This window comes from Odocoileus virginianus, chromosome 2, assembly GCF_023699985.2.
Source record: "Odocoileus virginianus isolate 20LAN1187 ecotype Illinois chromosome 2, Ovbor_1.2, whole genome shotgun sequence".
NCBI lineage: Eukaryota > Metazoa > Chordata > Mammalia > Artiodactyla > Cervidae > Odocoileus > Odocoileus virginianus.
The window spans coordinates 93,627,614-93,641,942 of NC_069675.1; the positions used below are offsets into that span (position 1 = coordinate 93,627,614).

At 49.3% G+C, this 14,329-nt stretch overlaps 1 protein-coding gene across 2 annotated transcripts in view; it reads left to right on the forward strand.

Annotated features, from left to right (window-relative positions):
* STXBP1 (syntaxin binding protein 1) overlaps positions 1–14,329 on the forward strand; it is a 67,596-nt gene that overhangs the window by 42,072 nt on the left and 11,195 nt on the right. For both annotated transcript variants that reach the window (XM_020874735.2, XM_020874736.2), the window contains exons 8-17: positions 526–610; positions 1,389–1,519; positions 3,045–3,152; positions 4,422–4,482; positions 5,804–5,869; positions 7,110–7,190; positions 9,122–9,260; positions 10,148–10,257; positions 11,615–11,716; positions 13,215–13,300. In XM_020874735.2, coding sequence (XP_020730394.1) covers positions 526–610; positions 1,389–1,519; positions 3,045–3,152; positions 4,422–4,482; positions 5,804–5,869; positions 7,110–7,190; positions 9,122–9,260; positions 10,148–10,257; positions 11,615–11,716; positions 13,215–13,300 — 969 coding nt within the window. The remainder of the gene's footprint in view (positions 1–525; positions 611–1,388; positions 1,520–3,044; positions 3,153–4,421; positions 4,483–5,803; positions 5,870–7,109; positions 7,191–9,121; positions 9,261–10,147; positions 10,258–11,614; positions 11,717–13,214; positions 13,301–14,329) is intronic.

Sequence of the window (14,329 nt, forward strand, 5' to 3'; positions counted from 1 at the left end):
CAGCCACGTGATAAGCGTCACCCAGAGGAGCTTAGGAGGCGCTGGAGGCTGAGCAGGAGGGAAGGTCCAGAGGTTCTCAACTTGCATCTTTCTAGCTCTGCCGGCGGAAATGTCACTTCCAACAAAACAAAACAGAGCCCAAGGGAATTTGAACTGAGGGAAGTGAAGATCAAGTGGGTCAGGCTAAGATATCCTGATGGTGGGAAAAAGACACGTGTTTAGGACCCTCTGCTGAAGTGTGGCTGTTTTATCTGAAGCTGCTTGGAAAGACCCCCTCAGTTTCCACTTAGATTTTTTTTTTTTTTAAGGAACTAGAAAATCATTTACATTCCAGGCACTGAGCTAACTATTTTGTTTTTCCTTTTTAACCGTACATGTAATCTGAGTTATAGTCTCTTGTAAAAGAACAATACAGATGAAACTCATCTCTCCCTTGACCCTCCCGCACTGTCCTGCCTTCCTCCCTGAGGAAGTGCCATCGATTGGGACAGGGTGGTTCACCCTCTGTCCCTCCTCCCTTGTCAGGGAATACAAGGACAACGCTTTGCTGGCTCAGCTAATCCAGGACAAGCTCGACGCCTACAAAGCCGATGACCCGACAATGGGGGAGGTAAGTCCGACCTGACCCACGTGGTTCTCTTAACGAGGGACCACAGTGTCCATGGGGCAGCCTGGGCACAGCTGGCTTTCTCTGCTCACAGAGTGTGCATGAGCGCCCCTGTTTGTGCATACTGAGGTCCAGTGAAGCAAGCGCCCAAACCCTCTGGCAGGTGGTACAGATTCTGTTCAGTGGAGCCGAGCGACCGGCTTGTTTCTGTTCCCTAGAACTTTTCTGGTGTTAGCACTGAAAGCCCTGTGTCATGGGAATCCCCTCAGTGGAACAGAGTTGAAACCAGAAAAATGACATTGCTATGTCTCTAGACCTTACTCAGATTTCGCTAGTTCCTACACGTGCTTATGTATGTGCGGTTCTGTGCAATTTTATCACACGCATCACAGAACTGGCCCATCACTATCATGATTTACACACTGATAGCCCCAGGTTCTGGGAACCCGCTCCATCCCAGGCTGGCTGGGTTGGGTGATGGGTGCCCCTTTTGATAGCCGAACCCAGGTGGTGCTTTCGTTTGTAAACTCACTTTGTACCCTGCATTCGGGATCTGCGTCAAAGGACCCTATTCCTGTGAAACAGACACACTAGATTCTCATATGGCGTGTGCTGGCGTCCTGGTCCAGCAGTAGATGGACTGAGTGCTCTCTGAGTCAGAGTTCACATCCTGCTGCCACGTTTCACGGGAGGGCTAGCTGTGCTAGTCAGGGAAGCAGGAGTTGAAACAGGGAGGGTTTCGGGCATCTCACGAAATCCTCCCTCGTGTCCTTCCTTCCAGGGCCCGGACAAGGCACGCTCCCAGCTCCTGATCCTGGACCGTGGTTTTGACCCCAGCTCCCCTGTCCTCCATGAGCTGACTTTTCAGGCTATGAGTTACGACCTGCTGCCTATTGAAAATGACGTATACAAGTAAGTACACGTGACTGCAGCTTTGCAAATGAACCAGACACACCTCTAATTTAAGGAAACAGATGTCGTTAATCCTAGCAAAAGCAGGTACATTCATAGTCTTTTTTTTTTTTTTTAATTTTGGTTTTGGCTGCATTGGGTTTTAGTTGTGGCTGGCAGGCTTTCACTAGTTGTGGCGAGTGGGCTTTCAGGCCTAGTTGCCCTGGGGCATGTGAAATGTTAGTACCCTGACCAGAGATCTAGCCCACATCTCCTGCACTGGAAGGCAGACCCTTAACCGCTAGACCACCAGGGAAGTCCCCATACAGTCTCACTAATAAGCCAGCATGCTTTTCTGTGAGTTCCCAAAGTGCAACTGCACCATCAGCTAGAAACTTCTGCCTGTTTTGGGGGAACAAGAACTTGAGATGTTTAGTTCAGCTCATGTCACTTTAGTTCATAGCCGGTTTGGATGTGTTAACATGTTGACTTGTGTAAGAGCGTATCTTACTCAGAGTTAAAACTTCTTAACTACAGACCATGAAATATGATGATAAAATATACCAGTAGGAGTGTCTTACCAAGTTTTTAAAAATTAATTTATTAATTTGTTTATTTTTGGCCACACCATGCGGCATGTGGGATCTTAGTTCCCCAACCAGGAGTTGAACCTACATCCCTGGCATTGGAAGCACGGCGTCTTAACCATTGGACTGCTAGGGAAGTCCTGTATTACCAAGTTTTATTTGCACTTTACTTCATTGTAAACAGTTTTCTTGGTAGCAATCATCAGAAACTCAGTCTCTAAAAACATATTTTTCTTTTTATGGGAACAGACTGTATTGTTCTCGTGGCAATGATTTTATAACCTTAACCATAAAGATAGTGGTTTCAAAATGAAGATTCTAAAAATATGACTGAATCTCAGTTTTCCCCCTTTGGTACCTGTAATTCTTTATTTCCCTTAGATGTTCATGGTTGCACTTGTGAAAGTTTGCTGAGGGCCTGTTGCAGGCAGCTGCCAAAAGCTATTTCAGTCCCACACATTAAGGATGGTGTCCGCCTTTCCCAGGGAGGAACAAGTGTGATCCTCACCTTTGCTTTACGAGTACCTCCAAAACCATGCATGACCTGACTTCACAGCAGAGCCAGGTGGCTCCAGTGGAGCACATCAACTGACCCCGAGGGTTTTAAAACAGGACTTCAAGTCGGTTGACTTGGATCAGACCTTTAGGTCTCTTCCTGCCCTAGAAATTGTTAGCCTTGGGAATTCCCTGGTGGTCCAGTGGTTAGGACTCCATACCTCTCACTGATGAGGGCCTGGGTTCAACCCTGGTCAGGGAACTAAGATCCCACAAGATGTGTGGCATGGCAAAAAAAAAAAGACAAGAAACCATCAGCCTCATTCGATGCGGCAGGCCTGACACAGACAGTGACACCTCCGATGGTCGGAGCGCTTGCTGTGCAGTCATTCGTGTGAAGGTCAGCCTGTTATAAACCAGGGGACTGGGTGAATCGCGTGGGACGTCCCCCGTCTCCTGTCCAGGTATGAGACGAGCGGCATCGGGGAGGCGCGGGTGAAGGAGGTGCTCCTGGACGAGGACGACGACCTCTGGATAGCGCTGCGCCACAAGCACATCGCGGAGGTGTCCCAGTAAGAGCCCGCCCTGCTCCTGCCCCGGGCCCCAGGGCCCGCCCCACCGACGCGGGGGATCACGGGTGCTGGGGGCCAGTGCGCCTTCTCTGGGCACCTTGGGCAGAGCTCACCAGTACAGGCTCCTGCCTTGCTCCCCTTGCTTCTGTTAAGTCACCCACCTTCTAACCAGTGATGGTGAATCCCTTCTGATATCTGAGCTCAGGCTCTACCAGTCTCATGAAGTTAGAATACCCTTTCCGTGTTAGGGTTACTTTTAGGGCTTTTAGAAAGCATTTGTAGCTTTTCTCATTTCAAGATGCTTTATAAACACTAAACACTTGAAGCCAGTTTGTTCCATTGAAAGATCTACTGCATACAGTTCAGGGTTTTGGGTTTTAAATATATAGCTGGTATGTCCCCTTCCCCCCTGTTGTCATACCTAAACTTTTCTCAGCAAGAGTCAATGCATATACTAATCTCTATACCAAAGGGAGTACCTTGCTTTGAAAATGTTTCAAAATGTTTCTAACTCTGGAAAGTTTTTAATAGGCTGTTAAACTGTAGATAACAAGTTTGCTTTTGCAGAAGGACACATTCTGCTACATTGAGTTGATAATATCCACAGGAAATTCACAAGGAACAGTGAGAAAATACTATAGCCTAGGATAGTTGTTTAGAAAAGTATCCTCCAAACCTTGGGGGATCATTCAACTTTAGAAAAATGTTACTTCACATTTCCAGTTATCTTAATTTATTTAGGCATTCAATATATGCTTTATCGTACTCGTGTATATTTGATAGCATATACAAAAACATAAATTTGAAAAGGATGAAGTGAAATTATATAGATAGATGTCCTAACATTTTCTTTTCTGTTCACAAATTGTCTTGTACACCCAACTCTGGAGACCCCTGGTTTAGAATATTAGGAAAATGGCATATCTCTCTCTCTCCTCTTAGAAAATCACTTTAAACCTATACCTTAGGGCAGGAAAAGTCACTGCATACTCCTAAAGGAAGGATGTTGCATGACTATAGGCAGTGGTCCCCAGCTGTTTTGGCATCAGAGACCAGTTTTGTGGAAGACAATTTTTCCACGGACGAAAGGGTCAGGAGGTGGTTTCGGGATGATTCAAGTGCATGACACTTACCGTGCACTTCATTTCTATCATTACTACATCAGCTCCAGCTCAGATCATCAGGCATTTGATCCCGGAGGTTGGGGACCCCTGATAGAGAGGCTATTGGTGCCGTGTTGAAGCTTAGCTGCCTCCTCCTCTCTTCCAGGGAAGTCACCCGTTCTCTGAAGGATTTTTCTTCCAGCAAGAGAATGAATACTGGTGAGAAGGTAAACCCATGTCCATTCTCCAGTGCCCTTTGGGTTCATCCCTGCTTCCTCTAGGGGTGAGGAGGACACCTCAGTATAGGGCTGGTGAGTTGGGAGCTTGGAGGGATTCCTGGTCCTCTCTTCATCTCTTAACATCTTGTCTTATTTTTGTATTCAAGATTGAGACCCGGAACCCCCATCTTTTAATATTTATAAAGAGCTTCTTTTTGTTACTCTGAGTATTCACATTTACTACTTTGGATCACAATACACGTTAAGCCAGAAGAACTTGATAAAACCTTTTTTAGCGCATGGTAGCAATAAAATTCATATCCCAATTCACCTGGGCCTCTCCTTCTCCCGGCTGATTATCAGAGGTGTTTATTCCTCTTAGAAACGCCACTCTAATTGTGTTGCTCCCTGGCCTAGGATCATTTAGTGATTTCCTGATCCCAGTAGAATCAAGTCCCACTGTGGACATGCCTTAACAGCACCCAGGTTATTGGGCCCCACAGACTCTCATCTCTGCTTCCCTTCTCCTTGCCACTCACCACGGCTGAGGCCATGCCTGAGTTCCTTCCCCAGTCTTGCCTATACAGTCCCTGTCCTTGGCTCAGGCATCGTCTTCTCTGACAGCGGGAGGCGCCCCTGCTGTGCCCCCACGCTTGTGAGTCCCTCCAGAGGTGCTGATCCACTCAGTCAGAATGACTCCTCAGCTATGTGTTAGCTCCTTGAAGGCAAAAATTCTTTTCTGTTTGTTTTTGTCCTTGTATCTCTAGGACCTAAAAGGGCCTGGTATGTAGTAGTCATTCAATAGTTTTTCACTGAGTACATGAATGGGATTAGGTCAGTCACCCAGTTAAAAAGTCAGCAGACCCCTTCTACCTGCCAGGGTGAGATTCCAGCCTTCTCTCACCTCACTGTTTCCTACCTGTCTGGGCAACTCTGGCCTTTCTGCCGAGATGAAATGTGAATTGATGCCACGACTGCTTGAGCCAAGTATGCAGAAAAGCAGTGTATAGATGAAAAATTGATCTTTCCTGGCAAGAAGTGTGTCCTCAGTTACTTTATGGTCCAATAAATAAAACATAATTGCTAGACTTTGAGGTCAGTTCCCCACCTGTAAGACAGTCACAGTATTTGGGTCAGTAATTTTTTGAGCCACAGACATGGAAATCTAAACACACATGATCTTGTGTTTAACAGATACGTTGGCTGGGGGTTATAGAACATGTGCTCAGGAGTCTGGTGCTAGCTGCTGTCCTGTCCTGGGTCCACCCCCAGCCCACCCTCTTAGCTCAGGGCCATCAGAGTGAGACCATGTGCTTCCCTCTCCCCACAGACCACCATGCGGGACCTGTCCCAGATGCTGAAGAAGATGCCCCAGTACCAGAAAGAGCTCAGCAAGGTATGTTGTTGTTGCTGTTCAGTCGCTCAATCGCACCGGACTCTTTGCGGCCCGAGAGCAAGGTATGATGATCCAAAACGATCCATTCGATCGTGAATGTAAACAGCTGCAAAGACGCCTCAAAGCCCCAAGACACTCACGGACTGATGGATATCCACAGGTTTTTAGTCATCTGCAATTTTTAAAAATTTAATTAATTTATTTTTGGCTGTGCTGGGTCTTTGTTGCTGTGCCGCTTTTCTCTAGTTGCAGCGAGCACTGGCTACTCTCTAGTTGCAGTGTGTGGATTTATTGTGGTGACTTCTCTTGTTGCAGAGGATGGGCTCTAGGGTGTTGAGCTTCAGTAGTTGCATGATGCGGGCTCGGTAGTTGTGACTCACAGGCTTAGTTGCTCCACGGCATGTGGAATCTTCCTGGACCATGGAGTGAACCTGAGTCTCCTACATTGGCAGGTGGATTCTTGACCACTGAGCCACCAGGGAAGCCCCCATCTTCAATTTTATTAGGAAAAAAAAATGAAAGCTGGGGATAGATAGTTTATTTCCTAAGACTTTCTCTTCATCTTTTTCTCTCTGTATCCTTCCAATTCTTTACCCCATGGGCCTGCAAGATTGAGCTCAGAGGAGGTCACGGTGATCTGGGAGTCACACAACACTCTTGTTAGGCACTCACTGCCTGAAAGTGAAAAGAAAGTGAAGTCGCTCGGTGGTGTCTGACTCTTTGCAACCCCATGGACTGTGGCCTACCAGGCTCCTCCCTTCATGGGGCCTACCAGGCTCCTCCCTTCATGGGATTCTCTAGGCAAGAGTACTGGAGTGGGTTGCCATTTCCTTCTCCAGGGGATCTTCCCAACTCAGGGATCAAAACGGAGTCTCCCACATTCCAGGCAGACACTTTAACCTCTGAACCACCGGGGAAGCTCAACTAAACCCAGCCCCAAGGAGAGGGGTATTGAGCGCCACCTGCCGGAGGGAGGAGTATCAAAGGATTTGTGAACATGTGAAACTGTCACACCACCCTGCCCCCTTAAAGGATTTCTCCTTCCTCTTAACTCTTGTAGAAGGTGTTTCTGTCCCTCTGCCCGACACACAGTTCTCTACTTGAACGTGTATTTCATCTCCTTTATGAGGCTGGGGACTCCTAGGCACCTAGCACCGTGTTTATACTTAGCAGTTACTCAGCAAATGCTGCGTGAGTCAGCGAGAGATTCCCTGACCACACACTTTCTATTTTGTCTTAGTATTCGACCCACCTGCACCTCGCCGAGGACTGCATGAAGCATTACCAAGGCACTGTGGATAAACTCTGCCGGGTGGAACAGGTAGGGCCCTTTCCTTCTCTTTCTGCCAGGCCTGTTTACTTGCCCAGATGAATGTTAACATCTTACCTTGAACATCTTGCAGAATCATAGGAAATAGAAATGGGAAAGCCTGATAGATCATGTTGTCTCAACTCTTTGGAGCCAGTGCAGTTCCTCTCTCAATGGTAGGGACTAGAGTGGCCCGGAATGCTGTGCCGTTTGGGGTTTGCATGTCTGACTTTCCAGATGCTCCCTGGAATAGCAGAAGAGACTTGTGTGATGCACTGAACCCTGCACTGACAGAGCTGGCTGGATGTTGATTCTGGAGTGTCCTTTCCTCCTGCTGTGACCGCACCAGCTTGGAGACCTAGAGGCCGAGAGCGGGCAGTGCAGCCAAAGAACAGAAATATGCCCACGGCCTCCCTGATCACAGTTGCGATCAGAGTTCTGTCCCTGTCACTGATTCATTTGATGTGCTTGTTTTTCTTTTCGTCTGCAAGGGGATATAACGAAGCTGCCACATTTTCCAGGAGTGTCGTGTGGAATCACTAATCCTGGCATTGCATTCCTCGTGTGTGATGATAATTCTCATCTAGGGTCCGCGTCTAAGGGAAGGGGGGGATCCCATGAGGCAAAACCTCAGCCAAAGTTCTCTTTTCACAGAAAAAACAACTCACATTCTCAGTGTGAGGCTAAGATCTAAATCCCCTGGTTCGATGTGACAGGCTGGGCTTAGGTTTCTAAGACGAGGCATGATTCATGGGCTCCCTCAGTAGTCCTGATGAAATCCATCAGTTTCACAGGGATCTCTGCAAACACAAGGCGTCCTCACCATCAGAACATGACTCTACAGAAGACAGCTTACCCCTAGACCGGAACAAATGCAGTTGAGATTCACCCTGGGAAGTCTATATTTTTTCAGAAGTGCCCAGGGGTATTTGTTGAACTAATCACATTCAATTTGACTTTGAGGGAGTATTAGGTTCAGTCCTGCTGAGCAGATGTCTGTTGAGGCTTCACTGAGGGCTGAAGGAGCCTCAGAGAAGGTTGTGGGATGGGGGGGGTGTCCGCCTTCCTCTGATCCAGGCTGGGCAGAGATCCCCTAACTGGAGATCATACTTGTTATGGACTCCTGGGATTTTGAGAGAAAAAAGGCAACCTTCAGGCAGCTCCTGTAAGAGCTACAGAGAAAGTTGTAGAACAAGACCAGATGGTTCTTGATGTGCCGAGACCTATGTGCTGCTTTCTCGGGCCTGTTGAGAGTGGATCTGCCTCTTGCCTGAGTCATGGGCGATGGGGGGGTGGGGGTGGGGGTGGGGAGTGTGGCAGAGACTATGCTTACTTCACTCTTTATCTTCAGTTCTGTTGTCAGCTCCCCCTTCCTTCATCTCCCTCAGTGAGATGTACAGGTTTGGGAGCCCATGTTTTTTTTCCTCCCCCTAAAAGTGTTGGAAGATTAAAAACGGAGGTTTTCAAAAACGCAGAACAGTTAAACACTCCCCGGTCTGTGCCAGGGGGAGCAGAGCAGGAGGAGTCTAGCCAGGCAGAGGCACCTTACAATACTGATGCTTTTCATCCCCTGAAGCCCCAAGCCCTCTGCAGGCCTGTGTCCCTCCTGAGAACCTACCAAGACTGAGGCTTTCCCTGAGGAGTCGGCTCAGGCTCACTGGCACTCACATGGAGGGAACAGCCTGCCTTTCAACAACATCGCAAATCTGTGTGGCCTCTGGTTTTGGAAAGTGAAACCTGGGGCTTTCCTCGGCTCTTACTGATGCCATGGAGACCTGTGCTGATTAACTGCAGCATGTGGGGGAGCTCACGCACCTGTCGCTGACCTTCCCCAACCAAGCCACACATCCCAGACATTCACAGACAGCCCGTTTTCTAATAGCTACCGTCTATCCAGACTGTTGCCAGAACAGACTGGGGCCAATACAGTGTGTTTTCTGCAGGACCTGGCCATGGGCACAGATGCTGAAGGGGAGAAGATCAAGGACCCCATGAGAGCCATCGTCCCCATTCTGCTGGATGCGAATGTCAGCACTTACGACAAAATCCGCATCATCCTTCTCTACATCTTTTTGAAGAATGGTAGGAACAGTGGGATATGACAGAGGAGACAGGCCCTTTCTTGGGGAAAACGAGGCAGCTGGGAGAGAGAGAGAGAGAACAAAGTGAAAAACAGTTGAAAATACAAGGAAACGGGAAAGAAAGAGGTGTCTAATAGGAAGGTCCGAGGGACCGTTTACAGCTGGAGAAATGTAGGCAGATCAGCTGCAGCTAGAGGCTGTGTATCCCCTAGTGATTCTACAGTTAGTCAGAGGGACGGGATAATGAGAAGAGGACTGGGTGAGGACAGCAGGGAGAGTCTATCGGCTTTACAGCCACTTTATTAGAGCATTTCTGCCAGAGACTTTTAACTTACCCCACATTTGTAATCTGTGCCTTTATTTATTTATTTTTTTATTTGGCTGCATTGGGTCTTGTTGTGGGATCCAGGATCTTTAGTTTACCAACCAGGGATCAAACCCAGGCCCCCTGCATTGGGAGCCTGGAGTCTTAGCCACTGGACCACCAGGGAAGGCCCCAATCTGTGCCTATAAATAACTGATCTTTACCCACATATAGTTGCCCATAAGTGTTCACTGTGCAAAAAGATGGACACAGAGACTCTCTTGTCCAAGCTGACTGTGATGCAGGCCAGAAATGGTGGGGGCGGCTGAGAAGCAGGAGATGGACAGAAAGACAGATCAGGAGGGGCAGTTGCTGATGGTCATAGCCCAGGACAGAGTGGCTAGAGTGGAACTAGAGTCCTGGCCCTGCCTTGTCTTACAGTAAAGTCGATACAATGAGTGGATTAGTTCCCACTGATGCTGAGGAGGAGAGGGGGCACCATACCCGACCCCAGGCACTTGGCTCTGCTTCTGAGTGTGCGATGCACATTGGCTGGTGTGGTGATTGGGGTTTTGTTCTCACAGGTATCACCGAGGAAAACCTGAACAAGCTGATTCAGCATGCCCAGATCCCGCCGGAGGACAGCGAGATCATCACGAACATGGCACACCTCGGGGTGCCCATCGTCACGGACGTGAGCACCAGCCTCGTGTTGGAAGGGAGGCCCAGGGGAGGCAGCGGCTCTCATCTCTTCTCCCCTGACTTCCTTAACACAGCTTATGATACACACACTCAGCATCGAGAAAGAGAAAACATAAAATCAGAGGAAGGCAGGTGTAGAGGTATACACAGAATCAAGATGTAGTGCCAGGAGCCCAGGCGGGCACATCAGAGAGGCACCACATGGTCTCGAAGCTGAGCTGTGCCCATGAACCAGCCCAAGACACACCAGCTCCATCCTGCGTGTCTTGAGTCAGCCAGGCTCAGCCGTGGGGACACTCAGACTCAGCATCTTCGGTGAGGTTGCTGTCAGGCCGTCTTGAGACCTTTGAGTCCGCTGCTCTGGCAATGACTCGGGACCCAGTCGGGGCAGGTGTGGGGGCCCAACTGGCAGTGAGCTCTAGAAGAGGCTGAGGAGGGAGGGGCTCCCTCACCAGGAACCTCGCTTGTAGGAACCCTGTTTCCTGCAGGGAGTCAGTGCTGATAAAACCGAGTTGTAGGTTGGCTCCTTCTGGAATCTTATTATTAGAGTCAAAAGCTTTGTTCCGGAGCCAGCAGACCAGAGACCTGTGACTGGGGGTCATTTGGTGTTTTCAGACCCTTGTTCAGAAAGGGACCAAACGAGAATGGAGATGATCCTCTCAGTGCACCCTGTGCTGCTGAAGCAAAGTCAAAGGACAGGTCTCACCAGGGCAGGATTTTCTTCTGTTGTTGTTCAGTGGCCAAGTCGTGTCTGACTCTTTTTGACCCCACGGACTGCAGCACACCAGGTCTCTCTATCCTTCACCATCTCCCTGAGTTTGCCCAAACTCATGTCCATTGAGTCAGTGATGCCATTCAACCATCTCATCCTCTGTCACCCCCTTTTCCTCCTGCCTTCAGTCTGTCCCAGCATCAGGGTCTTTTTTAGTGAGTCGGCTCTTGGCATCAGATGGCTGAAGTATTAGAGCATCAGCTTCAGCATCAGTCTTTCCAATGAGTATTCAGGGTTGATTTTCTTTAAGATTGATTGTTTTGATCTCCTTGCTGTCCAAGGGACTCTCAAGAGTCTTCTCCAGTAATTGACAACAAACTTTTTAACTTCTTGCCTTTGTCAAAAATGGCACTTATATGTTTGACCCACATTGGCCAGTTTTTAAGGCTTTAAAAAACCAAGTTTGCTCCAGATTCTTGGGCTGGAGCCCACAGGCATAGTCTGGGCTTTTCCAGGAAAACCTCTTCACATGTTACTCTTTTTCCAAGGCTGATTCCCCACAGGGAGCCCTGGGACAAGCAGGGCCATGTGGGCCCAGGTGCTGACTCAGAGTCACCTCTCATGTGTTTGCCTTCAGTCCACCCTGCGTCGCAGGAGCAAGCCGGAGCGGAAGGAGCGTATCAGCGAGCAGACGTACCAGCTCTCGCGATGGACCCCGATCATCAAAGACATCATGGAGGTCAGCGCAGGCCAGAACGAGGGTGCGAGGCCTGCAGGGCCCAGGGGCTTCAGCCTCACCTGCTCTCAGGCAGCAGTGACGCCCAGGGCTTTGCATCTGGGCCTCGGAGGGTTTCTGCAGAGCGGCCCCAGGAGACAGCCAGGCGTGGATTCCCCAGGTCCACGTGATTCAGCCCCAATGGAGGGCCCCCTCGATGGCATCGCAGTGCCTGAAGGTCATATGGGTAGCGAGCTCCACGCTGAGGGCACGGCAGCAGGGAGGGCATTCAGAAAGTGACCCTAGGTGCCCCCGCTGCTCCCGTCACGTCAGCCAGAGACCCTGACAAGCACCTTTCAATTCAGATTCATCCCCTGCCTGTACGTTCTCGCTCTCCACCTCCTGGGTCCTGCCTTTTGCAAAGTCCCCGTCTGGCCTCCCTGTCCCCGCACACAGCGCCACGGATCTGAGCGCCCAGCACCGCAGAGGCCTCCCGGCCTCCTGCAGCCGTGTCAGCTGCTCTTTGCATGTTTGTCTGCCGCTTGCTGTGTTGGGGCATCATTTTAGACCTTGGCCCTGTGCCCTCTCCCGCCATGTCCTCTGGCACTGTGCCTTGTACATACCAGGTGTTTCGTATCTGTGAATGGAAGGTGGCCCAGGTGTCCCTCCCTCCCCTCCCTCTTGTAGTTCAAGGTCAAGGAAACTATGTAGAATCCTGCCCCACGGGAGCTCTGGGGTGGGACCTGGAGATGGTCTGTCCAGCTGCTGCCCTTGGACAGGACTGAGGTCCAGAGAATGAAGAGACTTGCCCAGGATCCCTCTGTGAATTCATAGCAGTCCAGGTGTTCCCACTGAATTGTACGCTAAAATAGCTATATTTTAAATATATAGAGTGCGTCAGCTTCCTATTTTTAAATCCCACAAACGAAAAGGATGGGTGAACATGAGACATCTAGAAACCAGTAACATCTTTTTGCCTGGCAGAGTAGATCAACCCCTCTGTCTCATTCCCTCCATTGTTCTCTGCTCCTTTTTCCTCTCCCCACCCAGTCCCCCAAAGAGATGTGTGTGGGCTTCACACAGTAGCTGTTAGAAGTGTAGACTTCTCAGCAGCAGAGGGTGGGAAGCCAAATCCACCCACCAGACAATAGGCCCTTGGAAACCTGTGCATCGTGGCTACTAGACAGATGCAAGGGTCAGGAGCCTACTGGACAGGATGGGATATTTATATCCTCACATGGAATATAAAGGGGAAAAAAAGAGTAAACTGAAAAAGAAGCTAGAAAAATTAATGCAGGGTTTTAAAAAAATAACTTCTCTTCAAGAGCAGACCTATAAACTCATCTTGTATCTGCTGGTCCCAGGGCATCTGCTCCCCTAGCAGGGCAGGAGTCACCCCCTAGCAGGCAGAGGAGCTCTGGTTCTTGCAAAGCTGGCCATGGTTTTGGCTAAGTGACTTGCCCTTGGAATCGTCTTACCTTGGTTCCATCAGCCCTTTTCAAAGCCGTCTCTCTCTCTCCAGGACACTATTGAAGACAAACTCGATACCAAGCACTACCCGTACATCTCCACCCGCTCCTCTGCCTCCTTCAGCACCACCGCTGTCAGGTGAGCGAGAGCCCGAGTGAGGGCAGGAGGGGCGAGCAGGACCGTGTCCGGCTGGACGGACGCGGTAGCCCTGCCGTGATGCTGCGTGGTCTGTGGGAACCCTCCTGCGGCTTCTCCTCACAGCCAGGGTGTAGGCAAAGCCCCTGCAGTAGTCAGGGAGGCCCTCCGCCTCGTGGCTTCCTGTTCCATCTCTCACTCCTTACTCCTCTTCTTCCTCCTCCACTTCAGCCACATCAGCCTCCTTGCCCTCCCTGGAACACGCCAGGCTCGATTCTGCCTCAGGAACCTCTGCATTTGCTTTTCCCCCCTGCCTGAAATGGTCTGTCCCCAGATATATCCGCATGGCTGCTATCTCCTCCAGGTCCTTAATCAATTATTACTTTCTCCCATCTTCCCTAACCACACCATTCAAAATGACAGTACACCAACCTTCCTAGCAGTATTCATAATAGCTCAAAAGTGGGAATGACCCAGATGTCCATCATCTGATGAATGGATAAACAACATATGGTACATTCAAACAATGGGGTATCATTCAGCCAAAGATAGGAATGAAATACTGATCCATGCTACAACATGGATGAACCTTGAAAATACAAAGTGAAAGAAGCCAATCACTAAAGCCCATATATTCTATCATTCTGTTTATATGAGATGTCTAGAATGGGCAAGTCTCAAGAGAGAAGTAGATAAGTGGTTGCTGGGAACAGGGGTGAGGGTTGGGAGATAGGGGTTACTGCTACTAGGTACAGGATTTCTTTGGGGGGGTGATGAAATGGTCTAAAATTGATTGTGGTGATGGTTCACAATTCTGTGACTATACTGAACACCAGAGAATTCTACAATTTAAACAAGTGAATTGTATGATACATTAATTACCTGTCCATAAAGGTGTTACAGAAAATAATGGAAAAATTACAGCCCCTACCCCCACGTCCTGTCCGTGTACCTGCTGATGCTCAGACATTTATCAGGTTGGAGATGTGAGCAGAAAGCAGTCCATGCTTCTGTCTCCCGGTCCTCCAACCC